A 14,382-nucleotide genomic window follows, 5' to 3' on the forward strand; every position below is an offset into this window, starting at 1 on the left:
CTTTTCAAGTTAATTTTGAATTTTTGGCACTTCATACTCTATAAACGGGACACTTCTGAAACACATAAAATATAGATAAAACCACAACTCCACAAGCAACATAATCTGATCAAACTCTCTTAAGCTAGCTTTCATCTAAACATTCTAAGCTTCAAAGAATCATATAGATTCTGCCCAACCATCTTTTAAAGACAAAAACATCTCTTTTTTGCGGTTATAATTGTGATAATTGAATCATTTTAATCACATTATTCTCACCACAGTAAATCAGTAATAACTAGTGTTTTTTTTTTAAATAATTTAAATATAATTCATCTCTCGTGTCGGTATTCATTATAATTTTTGTTTAAAAGTTGGTGACATACTCTGCGTCAAGTAGTAAAAGTAAAATCTGATCACCTAATGTCTTGATGTACAAAATGTTTGCCATTACAAAATAGTAGTCATTCATACTTAGTATATACTATCTTTTTTTAAACCAGTATATACTATCTATAAGCATATAAATTAAAAATAATTAAGAGAATTGGAAAATTTCTTTATTATTAAAAAAATTAGAAAAAAAAAAGAAGAAGAAAAATATGAAGTTTTTTAATCAAAGGTGAATTTTATTTTCTAAATTGAAAATAGGAAACATTTATTGGGCCATTGATGCAAATTAAAGTAAATGTTGATAATAAAAAAATCATCAATGGCTTGGTGTTGCTACTCCTTGAGCCTTGAGCAGTTGAATCTGTGCTTCAATTTTCGCCAATTGCGATTCAAAATTGTAAATTTCCTGTTGTAAAAGTGTGATGATTCCAACACAGCCGTATACCGGATCCTCTACTCGACATTGTGCCTCGTAGTACAAGGATTCCGCAACATCACCTCGTTTATACTCTTCTACTTGCTGTTTTAATCAAAACAATAATTCAAGAATCAAGAATAATCACTGCATCAAAGTTCAATTCACTGAAATATATTTATGCAGTAATCACAAAAGATGAGATTTAACCCTTCACCGTAAATTGATATTGTGTATTTCCAGTTTAATGACAACTAACAACTGAAAGCATGATTTGGAACAAAAATTATATGCATGGTTTGTTGTCACTGATATTGTTAGATATATAAACTCACGAATTACATGTAAACTCTACATTAATTGCAATTTTTTTTTTTTTTGGACACTCAACTCCCAAGATTATATAGTGCTTTCAATCGACACTGCTAATTCTATGTATACTAATTACAAGATTAATTCCTTAGCTAAAGTATTCCAGCAAACAATTATTGAATAATAAATATACAAATATACACTACTCCTTGACAACATGTAAATACATATGTATATACGTACACACACAAACAAACAGATCAGAGATGTGTAGTATATGTATGCATGAAATGGGATATGGAGTAATAAAAAATTAACTAGAAATTGAAGTAAAATAGTTATATATTATATCATTATATAATACCTTTAGCATTTTGCTGGCATTGTTGGCACCAAAGATTTTGTGAACAACAGCAAATCTTTGAGGATCGTTGGGAGGAAAATATGGCAAAAATATGCAATCTGAAGTGCATCTCTTTCTCAATTGCCTGCATGCTGCACACCGACTGCCCGTAGCCATCTTTCAAAGCAAGAATCCTTTGCAAATCTATGCAAAGGATTTTTATTTTCTTCTAAATCTTTGAAAGATGTAGCTTAATATAGCTTTTTCATATTGCTTCATAACAGCTATAATTATTTATATTTTTTGTAAGGTAAGTTACCGTTGCTAATTGCTAAATCATTCAAAGATGTAGCTTAATATAGCTTTTCTTATTACTTTATAATTGCTATAATTATTTATATTTTAAGGTAAGTTATCAGTGCTAATAGGTGCCAAGTAAATTTGGTAGGAATTTCAAATCACAAGTGTAATTGCTTTTGCTTTTTTTTTTTTTTTTTTTTTTGGCACATTATTCTGAAATGGCTCTAACCAAAACAGCATTCCATAGCACTCTATTGTTCTATGTTATTTACGCATTGGAACTTATAGTTTGTCAAATTCAGGGAAAATAGATATTACTGAGTGACGGAAGGGCTATATGTTTCATTTTCTCAAATTTATATTTTAAATTTAAAATACATTAACAATAAATAAAAATAATAATAATATATCCTTATTTATTGGGTGTCAGTTTCCGACCACTTTTGATGATCGGAAAGCAATTAAAGTAAAAATAAAAAATAAATAAATAAAAAATTCATTGCTCTGTAAATTTAATTTAAAATACAAATTATCCAATTGCAAATAGCAATTGTAACACCAGGAGTAGTTTCATAACAATACAAGTTTATGATACTAATTGGAATAAACAACATCAAACCAAACATTTAATACAATTCACAGACAATCTGTGACACAAGTGTCTGATCAGTCACAACTCACAAGCATCATCCGACATGGTTATACTTTGTAAACTGTATTGCCTTGGCACCAATTGTTATATTATGGACCAGGGTCTACAATGCAAGGTAGACCCTGGTTCATGGTATAATCTGCCATTTGATTTGATTATGGTTTCATGTTCGAACCAAACAACCATTTACAATGGTGTGTGAGAGAGTTAAGTGGCAAATTTTTGTGTAAACCATGAATACAAGATACATGTTTAACATACTAAAAATACGTTATTTGTGTACTGAATGTACATTATTATTATTATTTTTTTAAAACGAATATACATTATTTAATAGTATGTAAAATAATATACTTTCAGCACTCAAATAATGTACTTTACATATATAAATAATGTGCTTTTTATTTATGGACCACACAGCTGTGTGGACCAAGGTCCATGTAGCAAAATACTCAAATAGGCAAGTAACTTCCAAAGAATCTTCAAGCAAAATATCAAAAAATAAACAGTAAAAACAGAAATGGTTTCTGTAATAAATGTATCTGAAGAATTACAAGTAGATTACCAAATATGAGTAATGTTTGACTGGAATAAGGAATTAAGAATGCTAATCTACAAAAAATATGTAACTAACATGAAGGCTATCTAAACATGAAGAACCCAATTACAACAACAACAGAACAGAAAAAGAAACCTGTGATAATTCCAAATCCTATGTTAAATCCTGTAGATTTCTACTTGTTAAATCCTATGTGGAAGAATAAAAAACCAAATCCAAACTTTCAGCGCTAATCAGACACAGTAGCATTAGTTTCTATTTGCAAAACGTGACATCGTTGAATTATTTTCCCCTACTACCCAGTATTGTTTGACGGCAAATAGTACCTTTTCTGTGATAAGCGGCCCGTCCTCATGATCAACCATTTTCGTGTTCCACCTCATACCCGCCACTATTTTTCTCACTTTGGTTAGGGTATCTTCATGGTCTCGAAATATAACCGCACCTTCTGGTCTTAGAATTCGATCCATCTCCAGTAGGATGTCTTCAGCACTACACCTGCATGCATATGCATACAGCCATTCAAAATACGTATTTTTCACTTGATGACATTTTATGTGAGTATCAACTATTGAAGACGAATGGATCTTAATTCTAATGAAGAGGCTTCAGTCTCGTTTTATGTCCAAAAATAGTAATGGTAATACCATAAAGGTAACTTACGTGTCCTTGTACAAGCTGAAAAGACCATTGGCATGAATGAGGTCATATGTCCTCGGGTAGGTAGAGAAAGCTTCACACCTGGAGAGGAAGTCGAGAAAAAAGATGAAAGGAAAATTAGAGAGACATACATGGATTAAACAAATTATGGAAATACTTGAACTCATTTGCAAGACAGAGTTTGGTAAATAATTAGGATCTCCAATTATAGAATATGTTGGGCGGAGGCCGGTGAACCCTGCCTCTCGAAAATGTGGCGGCATATAAGGAAATAAAGTTACACCCATGGTTGCAAAAATCGCGCCTAGGCGCTAGCGGCGCCCAGCCGCATCGAGGAACGCCAAAATCAGCCTCCTCCGCGGCCAGGCCGAACCTTAGTTTTTTTTTTTTTTTTTTTTTTTGGCGAATACCTCCTAAAAAAGAAAAAAATTTAAAAATTAAAAAACCGGGCGCCTAGCCTCTTTTTCAACACTAGTTACGCCTTCGCTACCAGCTATAGCTTTTGGCATAGTGGTAAAGAGCCAGGTCACGGGTTCGAGCCCCCAACAAGAGTAAAAACTGTGCAGTTAAGGCTGACAGGTGTTGGGAGGGGGAATTGTTGGGCAGTGGCCGGTGAAGTAGGGGAAAAACAAAAGAAGAGCACCAATGTGAAAGGTTCAATGATAATTAACAGCTATTTTTCCAGTAAATCGGCAGCACATTAAGAAAAGAACGGGCTACATGGGCCAAATGAGAAGATAAAAGTTGCAAGAATGCTCAAGAAAATTTACCAATCATGATATATGCCAATCAAGCCACGCTCATATATAATGCCCAGGGTGTCTCTGTTGGCTATAGTCGGTACGACATTCATGACCCACAATTTGGAAGACTCGAGTGCTGCAGCAAAACTTCCCAAACCGGCGTTCATATCCATAATATTGCGATACCTACCTGTATCAAGGATTTTATTAACTCTCTTATAAGCATTCGTGTGCTTTCGCCACAATTTATTATCCTCCACGAACAACTCAGCAGAGAGTCTCGGAATAGATCCACTCGCAACTCTTGGAGGAACAGCATTGAGTCTCTCAGGGAATGGCCTAAGCTCCTCACCCGCAACTTCATCCAAATCCGAAGACTCGGGATAAGGAGTTACACATGCCTCCATCGTCTTGTACCAAACATCGTCTGCACCTGCAGATTCACACATAGTTGTGCGAGAATCTCGCTCGCAATACTCATTGCTTTTCCGTTTCCTCCAAATGGCAATCTCTCCCATCTCATGCTTCTTTTCCCAGCACAGAAGCTTCGCAATATCTTCGATCTTCCTCTGTTCCTCCTCCAACTCTTCTTTGGGACGCTTCCATTCTTGATAGTTATTCTTCCAGTCAATGGGAGGGCCTGATAGTATCCAATAGCCCCCAGGTCTAAGCACTCTATCAACCTCCATCATATATATTCCACCTACATACAAAGTGGCAATATTTTGTGAGGGAACACGCAGCCATATAATAATGAACAACCGGTTTAAAATTATTATTACAAAAGGTCAAGAAGCTTCATGAATCGGGACTCCTTAGAGGATGTGTTAGTGTTTCAAAATCATGGTAGGGACCATTTATGGCACACAACAGCTGTCTACGATGAAGGCTTACCATTTGCATCCCATGGTATCAAGCAACGTGAACAGTGAGCCATATCAAAGGCCCGAGATGGATATGGTAGCTTTATAGTTCCCAAAACACCAATAACTGCGGGCACACCTCTTTCCAAAGCAAATTGCACTTGTGCTTCGTGTGAGTCTCTTGGAGCAAATGACATGGTTATGATATTCTTCTTGAAAAGGTAGGCACCCCAACTTGCTACCTAGAAATCAACACGCAATATATCAGTAAAAATATAGGCATTCAAGCTCGCTGGAAATGTGCTTCACCTATGATGGCTACTAGAAGCTTTCACATTGTAGAACATAGAAAACCCTAAAAGGTTAACAAATAGAGAAGGAAATCATACAAACGGATATTAGATGATGATTATTACTATTATTTTTTTTTTAAAAAAGATTTTTGGGCGAAGGCCAGTGATGGACCAAGTCCAGCGATTGGTAGCTAGGGGATTGTTGCGTGAAGGGCCAAGTCCAGCACCTTGCCTCTCGAAAATGTGGTGGCGGTATATAAGGAAATAAAGTTGCGTCTTTGCTATGAGTTATAGCTTTTGGCATAGTGGTAAGCGCTCGATCCTAACAAGTGGTATCAAAGCCAAACCAGAGTAAAAACTGTGCAGTTAAGACTGGCAGGTGCTGGGAGGGGATTGTTGGGCGGAGGCTGGTGAAGGGTCAAGACCAGCACTCTGCCTCTCGAAAATGTGGTGGCAGTATATAAGGAAATAAAGTTGCGTCTTCGCGGTAAGCTATATCTTAATACACACACACACACACACACACACACATATATATATATATATATATATATATATATATATATATATATATATATATATATATATATATATTGAAAGTGCACAAGAATTACAACTGGGCAATGAAAGAAACTGAAGGATGTGTCGCAATCTGTTAACTCACCCCGCATCCAGTATCTAATGCAGTTCTGACTGTACCATTGTCTATCGGGATCACAGAAGCAAGTTGTTCGATATACGCATCTGCCCCCTCGGGGAACTGTGTTCCGCCACCAGGGAATCTCAAAACATCCCCTTCATATTGTACCCAATTCTGCACGGCCTTCTCAACTGTTAAGCTCTTATGTGGTGTATTTGCATAGGGAACATAGTCTCGGCTCTTAGGCCAAGGAAACGGTGTCACATACCCTTTCGGGGCTGGAACAAGACAACGCAACTTCTCTTCCTCTAGCGGACAGTGTCTCTCCCGATACACCATATTTTCTCGAGGATAAGTCATTGCCCGCATTTGATCCTGACACGGTGTGTAATCAAGATATCGCTCATCACAAGACTCGAATTGCTTGGATTCATCGGCCTTAGCCATTTGGTGGGTTTGAAATTCTAGATTCGAGAGGATGCCACAGTCATCTGCCTTCTTCGTTATCTCGTGTGCTATACTATCCCCCTTCCCAAAACCACTTCTTTGCCATACTCCCAGGAGATAGAAGAAACAGCAGAGACCAGCTACAATAAATAACGAAACCGAGCTTCTAGCCCTGTTGTCTCCTGGATTTCCTTTTATCGCCATGATCTACCTGTAATCGTTCGCCTTTCACAGTACTTTAACAATCGCGGGATTATTAAGGCAGTTATATATGCTGCATTAGAATCTAACAAAGTTTAGAAAATTTCTTTGATCTCAATTCAGTAATCTCATCCTTTCTAGACATTAAGAAGACTTAGTTAATTAAAGCCTTTTGCTCAAAGCCCTTACTCATTTAATCAACTAATTAACTAGTAAGTTTTATTATATTTGATACAAACAATGTAAAGCCTTAACTGCAAAATAGCACGGGAAATCATAAGAAAGTACAAATCTGTGGAATGAATTTTTCTCTCTTTCTTTTCTGGCATGAAAATTCAATCTCTTAAATAACAGATAAGGGTGTTCGTTCATATATACTAATGCCTATGAAATTATACTTTCATCATTGAATCCAAACCCAGAAGAAGTTCCAAAGCCCAATACACAATAATTGAAAAAAAAAATGATATTTGAACAAAATTAGTAAATAAATAGTTAACTTACTCATACAGATGTGTTACTGTCTGAGAAGAGAATAATTGAAGAAACTGTGAATTGCGATCAAGAAAGTTGTGAAGAGGGCAGACAGGGAGAGAGAAACTATGTTGCAGTTGCAGTTCCAGTTGTGATATAGGCATCGAAAAATCCGATGTTTTCATGAAATCCGAGGTTGGACTTTTGTTGTACTAATAAATCCGACCAATTTCTCAATTTCTCTAATTATTCTTTTGCGATCTTGCCTGCTTGCTTTCTTTCTCATTTCAGTGTGCCGGGGTTGTGAGATTTTTTTTTTTTATTTTAATATTATTTTTTGAAAGTGTGATAAACAATAATTATAAAAGAGAAAAATGTCAAGTAGGCCCCTGAATTTTACTCAAAAAAATTAATTAGGCCCTTCAAATTTTAAAAGTTGTTGCAATTAAACTCATAAACATGTTATTTTGGAGCATTGAAGTCCAGAAATCGGTTCGTGACCCGTGATTGCAGGTCATTAGGGTTCTGACGATCCTTCTGGCAAGCCTCCGACCAATTTCCGACAACAAAATATAGGTTGACCGACGACCGTTTTGGTCTGTCTTCTCCAATCGCCGAAGAAAGAGACCAACCTTCCCCAAACGCAACCGATGACCGTTTGGTTGCCGATCATCGGTATCTTGTTGTCGGAGATTGGTTGGAGGCTCACCAGAGTTAGCCGGAATCCTAATGACCTGAAATCACAGGTCACCAACCGATCTCTGGGTTTCAATGCTCTAAAATAACATGTTTATGAGTTTAATTGTAATTTTTAAAAGTTTAAGAATCTAATTTATTTTTTGAGTAAAGTTCAGTAACTTATTTGACTTTTTTTCATTATAAAATTATTTTTATCATATTATCTAGCACATCACCTAAGTCAAATGTGCAATATTCTTTATTTAAAAAAAAAAAAAAAAACTATTCTCTACTACTTTTTAAAAATTATATTGTGCAATTTTTGTGAGAGAAACTCGCAGCTACTACTCAAAAGTATGCACTAGCTAAAATTCTACTCATGTATAATAGTCTACAAATCACACAAGAGAGGTAAACTACAATAGGAAGACCCAATGCGACGAATTCAATCGAGATGGTGTTATTTGCACCGGCTCGGCCCAATTGACCTCTCTTAAAGAATGAGAGTGCATGACCACTCACGCCAACCAAGTTGATTTGTATTTTGAATTTTTGATTGACATAATATATTATTAATAAAATATGTAACTTATATAAAAATGACTCATACAAATATAGAAATTACATAACGCTAACGTTATCTTTATCTATGTAATATTCTTTCACTTTTAAAAATAGGTTATACTTCCAGATCATCAAATTCACAATTCATTCAAAATTTTCTCTACACCTTCGTAATACTCTTTCACTTTTAAAAGTGATCACACGGTCACACTTTTATATTATATTAAAAAATTATTATCCTTTATCAATAGATATTATTTTCTCTTCACAATTATTGTTTTGTATTAATATATAAATTAAAATCAAATATTAAAAATAAATTTTGAAAATATGTACAATTATTTTTTTAAATAAAAAATTTATTCGTATTATGTATATAATAATTGTATGCATTGTTAAGGGTACGAATTAATGAAAATTTTGTGTAATTATTTATTAATATGTTATTTCTTTATAATAATTCAATTACATAATATAAAATAAATACAATTATTAATATGCTACTATTTCTTTATTAATAATTTAATTACATAATACAAAATAAAAAATACAATTATTTAAAAGAAAAAAAAAAAGAAAATAAGAATTAAAAAATGAATAATAGTACAAAAAGGCTGTCGATTCGGCAACCTTCTATGTACGGAAAGTGCGATTGCAACACCCCTCACTAATAAAAAATAAAGGGAAAATGACACTTTTTCCCCCTGAGTTATATACTTATAGCACTTTTTTCCCCTCAATTATTTAAGTGGTTGTTTTTCTTCCTAAAATGTTAAATGGATATATTTACCCTTAAAATAAATATTTTATTTATTTTTCTTCTCCAACAAATTATGACCATAATTTGGTTCAAACCAAATAAACACTATAGCAACCAAACCGAAATATTCCAATTACAATTTAGAACCGAAACTCAATATTTAGAGTTTATTAAAATCCCGGAACAGACGGTTCATGTTCCGAACTGAAAAAATAAAATACATTTATTGTTGAATTTAGACTATTTTTAAAATAAAAATAAAATTTTAAAATAAAAACGGTTCGAAATCGCGAATCGGGTCTGGAACCGCCAGTTCACGGTTCAGGATCCAATTTTTTTGATTCATAATTTTAATAAATTGAAATCCAAATATTGGGTTCTAGATCTGAATCATAACCGGAAACTTTTAATTCGATTGCTATAGTGTCCGATTCAATTCGAACCGAATCGTAGTCATCCCTACGTATACGCAATAATTTGTTGGAGAAGTAAAATAAATAAAATATTTATTTTAAGGGTATAAATGTCAATTTAATATATTAGGGGGGAAAACAACCACTTTTAGAATAATTGAAGGGGCTAATGTGCTTACCTAAATAATTGAGGGGGAAAAAGTGCTATAAGTATATAACTCAGGGGGGAAAAGTGTCATTTTCCCAAAAATAAAATAAATTATGGAGGTGTTTGGTAAATAACTAATAGTTGATTGAGTTAGTGGATTTGACTAGTTGATAGTATTAGCTAATAGTAAAAAAATATTTGGTAAATTAACTGTTAACTGATGACTGATTACATGCAAAATAACTTTATTAAAGAGTTGATCAAAAAAGTTACTTTGAATTTTAGTATTTTGAAGCAATAAGTTGTTACAAAAAGTTTTTTTTTTTTTGAAAGTTACTGGCTCTATTACATTGTAGTATCTGTTCATATACTTTCTCAACCTATTGAAACACAAAGAACCAATAACGCCTCCACTGAGGCTTGAACTTATAATCTTCCAAATGGAAGTCCAACCCGGATACCATTGGACCACATAGTCCTGGTAGTTGTTACAAAAAGTTAATTAACCAAATACTCATATTAATTATTTAACCAAGTCAAACAGCTAATAGTGGTCAAATAAGTTAAAATTGATTGATAAATTATATTACCAAACAGGACCTATATAATTACACCTCTGCTTGCAATTTCAAAACTTGCAGGAGGAATTCAGGCTAAGTAATTATTTTGTCCAAGCATGTCAACTATGCAAAAGATTGTAGCAAAAATAGCCAAACATATATTCTTAATTCAAACATGAATTATACATAAATTTCTCTATTCACCTTTCTAAAATGGTGATTTGTTTTCCTTGGAGTCTTTGTAAATTACACTTTGTTGCCAAATGGAGTTGAGAACATAAACCCAGAGGTTTTAAGGTCACGATAGAAATATATGATGGCCTCAACTTTTTAGCAAAATGGAGATAAAAGAAGAGTACCATTAATGAAATTGCAACATAAGAAAGTAAGAAACAAAAACTAAGAAAGAAAATTATGAAAGGAGCAAAATTTTCTACTCCCAGTACTTAATTTTCTGAGATGGTCACAATTTGAGCTAACACTTTAAAGTTATAATGTCTATCAGTCTCAACCCTTTATTTTCTTTGTTTTCTTATGAAGACACCTAAGAGAGTATGGCTTTTGAGAGTAAAAGGTAAAATTGCATTAAAAGATCACTTTTCTGTGATAAAACACCTAGGTTTGGATCACAATTTTTGGAGCTTATCTGCTATGGCCAAACATGCACTTAGGCGTATCTGTAGGGAAAATCCTCAACTTCTTACAAGCTGAATATTGAATAACTGCCGTATGTTTTTCTTCTTTTTTTAGTTGTAATCTAAGGAGCATTCATTGTCATCTGCAATATTGGGGGGTCTTTTGTTAACAGAGGGTTCATGCCAAGACTTGGCATTTGAAGACCTTTCTTGTTTGCCACGTGCGAGTTCATTGGCATCATGTTGCACTCTTCCGGTAATCTCCAAGCACAACCCGTTCTTCAAAACTTTGTTCTTGTCCTCCTTGGGAGTTCTCCTGGGGCCAGGATCAAGGAAGATCGGTTGTATCTTGAGATTTGGGCTTGGCTTAAAGCGTGCATTGTCCTTTTCCTTTTCCTCCTCCTCAGATGGCCGAAGTAGTGACCCATTATGCAATTCGCCCGAGACCTCATCTTGATTTAAAAGCACCTGCCAAATAGAGTAAAGGAATGTGAACATTTTAGCCCACAAATTAGTTCGCATTGGAGTCAGAATAATATCAGTGTTATGCATGAGGGATAAGAAACCAAGGCCTTCCAAGCATTTAAGAAAGAAAAAAAAAAGGATAATTAGCAAATGCCACCTTGCGTCCAACAAGGTCAAATGTCACGACAACTTTACTGCGTTTGGCACGTTCAATCTCCTCTATCTCCTCCCTCTTCTTTCTTAAGAGTTCCTTTTCCTGTTTAGAACATAGAATGAAAAAATCAGCAGTATATATGCTGGATATTTGGACATCACAAGATGATAGTTCATACCTCCATTGACAACCAGCTATTCCCTTCAATCTCATAGTAATCACTTTGGTCGTCTATTACTGTAGTACGTGCTGCAGCATTGCGGTCGTAATCAACAAGCCTCTTTGCAAAGGCTTCAGCTGCAGCCTCAGCATCTGAAATTGGAAGTGCACCATCCAGACCAGCATAGGAGCTTGCTTCTTTGAGAACAAGAGAACCGCAAAATTTGCAAGGCCCCTCACCTTCCTGTTCACAGACTATCTTCCCACAAGATAAACAATTGCTAACAAGCCTGTGCCTACGGGCCTGGCATGAACATGGCTTCCCTTGCTGAAATACAATGGATCCTTTTGCAGCCTCGGCAAGAGAAAGAACTTTGCCAGACTTCTTCTTTTTGGAATTGCTTTGACTCTGTTTTTGCTTGTTTTGTGAATCTGACGTCTCAGCTTTGGTTTGGCTTTCCTGCTTAACATGGACCTTATCATCTTTCCGTACTTTCACAGGCTTCTTAGCTCCAGCAGCAAAACTATCAATGGAAGGTGGCTTTACATATGCATGCAGTTGGGATGTAGAAGCATCTCGAGTGTTCTGATATAAGTTTGAATGACCTCTCCTCTTCATGTACTCCTCTATTACTCCTTTTCCAGATTCTTGCCCAATGATATTCTATTGATGACACAAAAACAAGTAAAGCAAAACAACCTTCATTTCACGCACTATGCTTCCACAAACAAATGAATGATAGTTTTTTTTTTTTTTTTGTTCTCTTTTTCTTACTTGGGGAAGGATCATTTTTCCATGAAACATTCAATTCTTCTAGTTATTTGGTATAAGGATTGAATTAGACTGAGAGAAGCTTATGATCGAAAGCACTTTGGTTCAAGAGATTTAACATTCCTGGGAATCTCACATAACCTAAGAATGTGATTCCCATGAAAGCTACCAAAAATGAACTAAAAACAAAGTTCGGAAATCTCACGTTCCCTGAAACCAAACAATGGGAGTCTTATGCTTGCCATATTCACATTCCTATGGTTATGTGAGGTAACCTGAACCAAACACCACCTTACAGTTTGACAATCAAGTTACACCTTTGTATAACATTAGTTATTTCAGCATTAGGAAACTCCTAACCATAAATAACTAAATTTATCATATCATTGTAGTTCCAGGATTCTAAGGTTGAAATTCTTGAAGGGAGAAGCAATCTCAAATTGGATCAAACTAATATTGCCTCATTAACATACTCATCAAGTAATCACATCTAAAAAGTAGAAAGAGAAGGATCAAAACCAAAACTTGGGTACCAAAAAGCATAATTTCCAAATCCTCTAGCACATAAGAATTTTCAACTCACCAGTCACTATACATGGGTAAATAGTTGCAGCATATACATTCACTTCAACAGAGTGAGTAAATATCTAAATGGTCAACAATCATAAGCTGTAAACTTTAAATCATGAAAAGAAAATAAAAACTTGCTTTCTAATGCAGATGAATGAAAAGCAGTAAGCAAACTTGTGAGGCAGCATAGTCCACGACTTACTAAATGATGCTCTAATGAGCATTTCTACAAATTTCATCTACTCCTCTGAATGTCGCTTAACTAGCCTCCTCAGGTATTAAAAGAAAAATATTAGGGCATCATTGTCAAGTGGAACACCAAAGCAGAAAGAATAACCAGTTTACATGCTTAACAATTGATCTCCATCATATTTAGTAGGCTGCTTTTAGGTCATAAATTTCAACTGCATCTGCAATAATATTTGAATTCCTCTCAAAGTTGAGAGAGTTCCACAAACTTGGACGAATACATATGATTTTAATGAGTTCAATATACCAATACTAAGAATTAGTGAAAAATGAAGCCAATAATGGAAATTAAGATGCTTCCTAGAACATTGCATGTTCAGATTGCCAGTATTATCCATAAATTTCGAAATAATTAAAGCCAAATTAAGGGAAGAAAAGTAAAAAAATGTGGATAAATTAATTGCAGGTATGAAGACGAAGGGAAGAAAATCACATCAAGATACTCTTTCGCATCGAGGGGGGAAGCAAGCTCGCAGTAAGATACAAGACCCGATATGATTTCGCTATCCAAATCCAGACCCGTATCGATCCTCTTGCATAACTCCAGCAGCTCCTTCTCCAACCACACTCCAGACGATGCCATTCTCTCTCTCTCTCTCGCTCTCGCGGCCTCTCAAGTAGGGGTGGGCAGGGTTTGAGTGTTTCTCACTCTAGATTTGAAGCTCCAACTTCTCCCTAGAGAACCCACATCTCCGACTGTTTCTCACTTTCTCCGGCGGTCTATTTTTACTTAGACAGACGTGAATCTTTCAAAATTCGGCCTTAAGGTTTTATCTGTTCATATTCTTTTGACTTTTGAGTTAATACCAAATATAGTTATCAACTATTAATTTTACTCAATTTAATCTTAAATAATTTTTGTATTTAATTTAGTCCATAATTTTGATGACTTCGTATAATTTAGTTAGAGTTAATACCCAAAATCGTCCTCAACTATAGTGGTTTTTCTCAATTTCGTCCTAAACGACTTTGGTGACCTAA

At 34.8% G+C, this 14,382-nt stretch overlaps 3 protein-coding genes across 5 annotated transcripts; all 3 read right to left on the reverse strand.

Moving 5' to 3' along the window:
- Positions 1–688: 688 nt before the first annotated feature.
- Positions 689–1,619, reverse strand: LOC109191864 (LOB domain-containing protein 24-like). The gene is made up of 2 exons (XM_019342537.1): positions 1,464–1,619; positions 689–892 (listed from the first exon to the last, which is right to left on the reverse strand). The coding sequence occupies exons 1-2, from the start codon at positions 1,617–1,619 to the stop codon at positions 689–691; spliced, it is 360 nt and encodes a 119-aa protein (XP_019198082.1).
- A 1,316-nt stretch (positions 1,620–2,935) lies between these two features.
- Positions 2,936–7,552, reverse strand: LOC109191916 (probable methyltransferase PMT2). Of its 3 annotated transcripts, none has more exons than XM_019342604.1 (6): positions 7,305–7,552; positions 6,177–6,810; positions 5,251–5,461; positions 4,384–5,059; positions 3,617–3,694; positions 2,936–3,451 (listed from the first exon to the last, which is right to left on the reverse strand). In XM_019342604.1, the coding sequence occupies exons 2-6, from the start codon at positions 6,801–6,803 to the stop codon at positions 3,202–3,204; spliced, it is 1,842 nt and encodes a 613-aa protein (XP_019198149.1). In that variant the 5' UTR covers positions 6,804–6,810; positions 7,305–7,552; the 3' UTR covers positions 2,936–3,201. The 3 variants fall into 3 exon arrangements, with proteins under 3 accessions (XP_019198149.1, XP_019198148.1, XP_019198147.1); XM_019342603.1 differs by having other exon boundaries at positions 6,177–6,835; XM_019342602.1 differs by having other exon boundaries at positions 6,177–6,873.
- A 3,404-nt stretch (positions 7,553–10,956) lies between these two features.
- On the reverse strand, positions 10,957–14,146 carry LOC109191913 (activating signal cointegrator 1). Its single transcript, XM_019342597.1, has 4 exons — positions 13,835–14,146; positions 11,830–12,474; positions 11,655–11,753; positions 10,957–11,500 (listed from the first exon to the last, which is right to left on the reverse strand). Exons 1-4 carry the CDS (start codon positions 13,982–13,984, stop codon positions 11,144–11,146), a joined length of 1,251 nt encoding a protein of 416 aa, XP_019198142.1. The 5' UTR covers positions 13,985–14,146; the 3' UTR covers positions 10,957–11,143.
- Positions 14,147–14,382: the final 236 nt, after the last annotated feature.

The sequence above is a fragment of the Ipomoea nil genome, unplaced genomic scaffold (genome assembly GCF_001879475.1).
Source record: "Ipomoea nil cultivar Tokyo-kokei standard unplaced genomic scaffold, Asagao_1.1 scaffold1721, whole genome shotgun sequence".
Taxonomy (NCBI): domain Eukaryota; kingdom Viridiplantae; phylum Streptophyta; class Magnoliopsida; order Solanales; family Convolvulaceae; genus Ipomoea; species Ipomoea nil.

Bases quoted from the DNA above. Each gene is read 5' to 3' on its own strand.
- LOC109191864 (XM_019342537.1), bottom strand. From the start codon at position 1,619: ATGGCTACGGGCAGTCGGTGTGCAGCATGCAGGCAATTGAGAAAGAGA. The intron at 893-1,463 runs GTATTATATAAT...TGATTAAAACAG, and splicing joins ATGCCAGCAAAATGCTAAAG to CAAGTAGAAGAGTATAAACG.
- LOC109191916 (XM_019342604.1), bottom strand. From the start codon at position 6,803: ATGGCGATAAAAGGAAATCCAGGAGACAACAGGGCTAGAAGCTCGGTT. The intron at 5,462-6,176 runs GTGAGTTAACAG...GTTGATTTCTAG, and splicing joins CATTAGATACTGGATGCGGG to GTAGCAAGTTGGGGTGCCTA. The intron at 3,452-3,616 runs GTAAGTTACCTT...ATATGCATGCAG, and splicing joins TTCAGCTTGTACAAGGACAC to GTGTAGTGCTGAAGACATCC.
- LOC109191913 (XM_019342597.1), bottom strand. From the start codon at position 13,984: ATGGCATCGTCTGGAGTGTGGTTGGAGAAGGAGCTGCTGGAGTTATGC. The intron at 11,754-11,829 runs GTATGAACTATC...TGTTCTAAACAG, and splicing joins ATAGCTGGTTGTCAATGGAG to GAAAAGGAACTCTTAAGAAA. The intron at 11,501-11,654 runs GTGGCATTTGCT...TCTATTTGGCAG, and splicing joins TTGACCTTGTTGGACGCAAG to GTGCTTTTAAATCAAGATGA.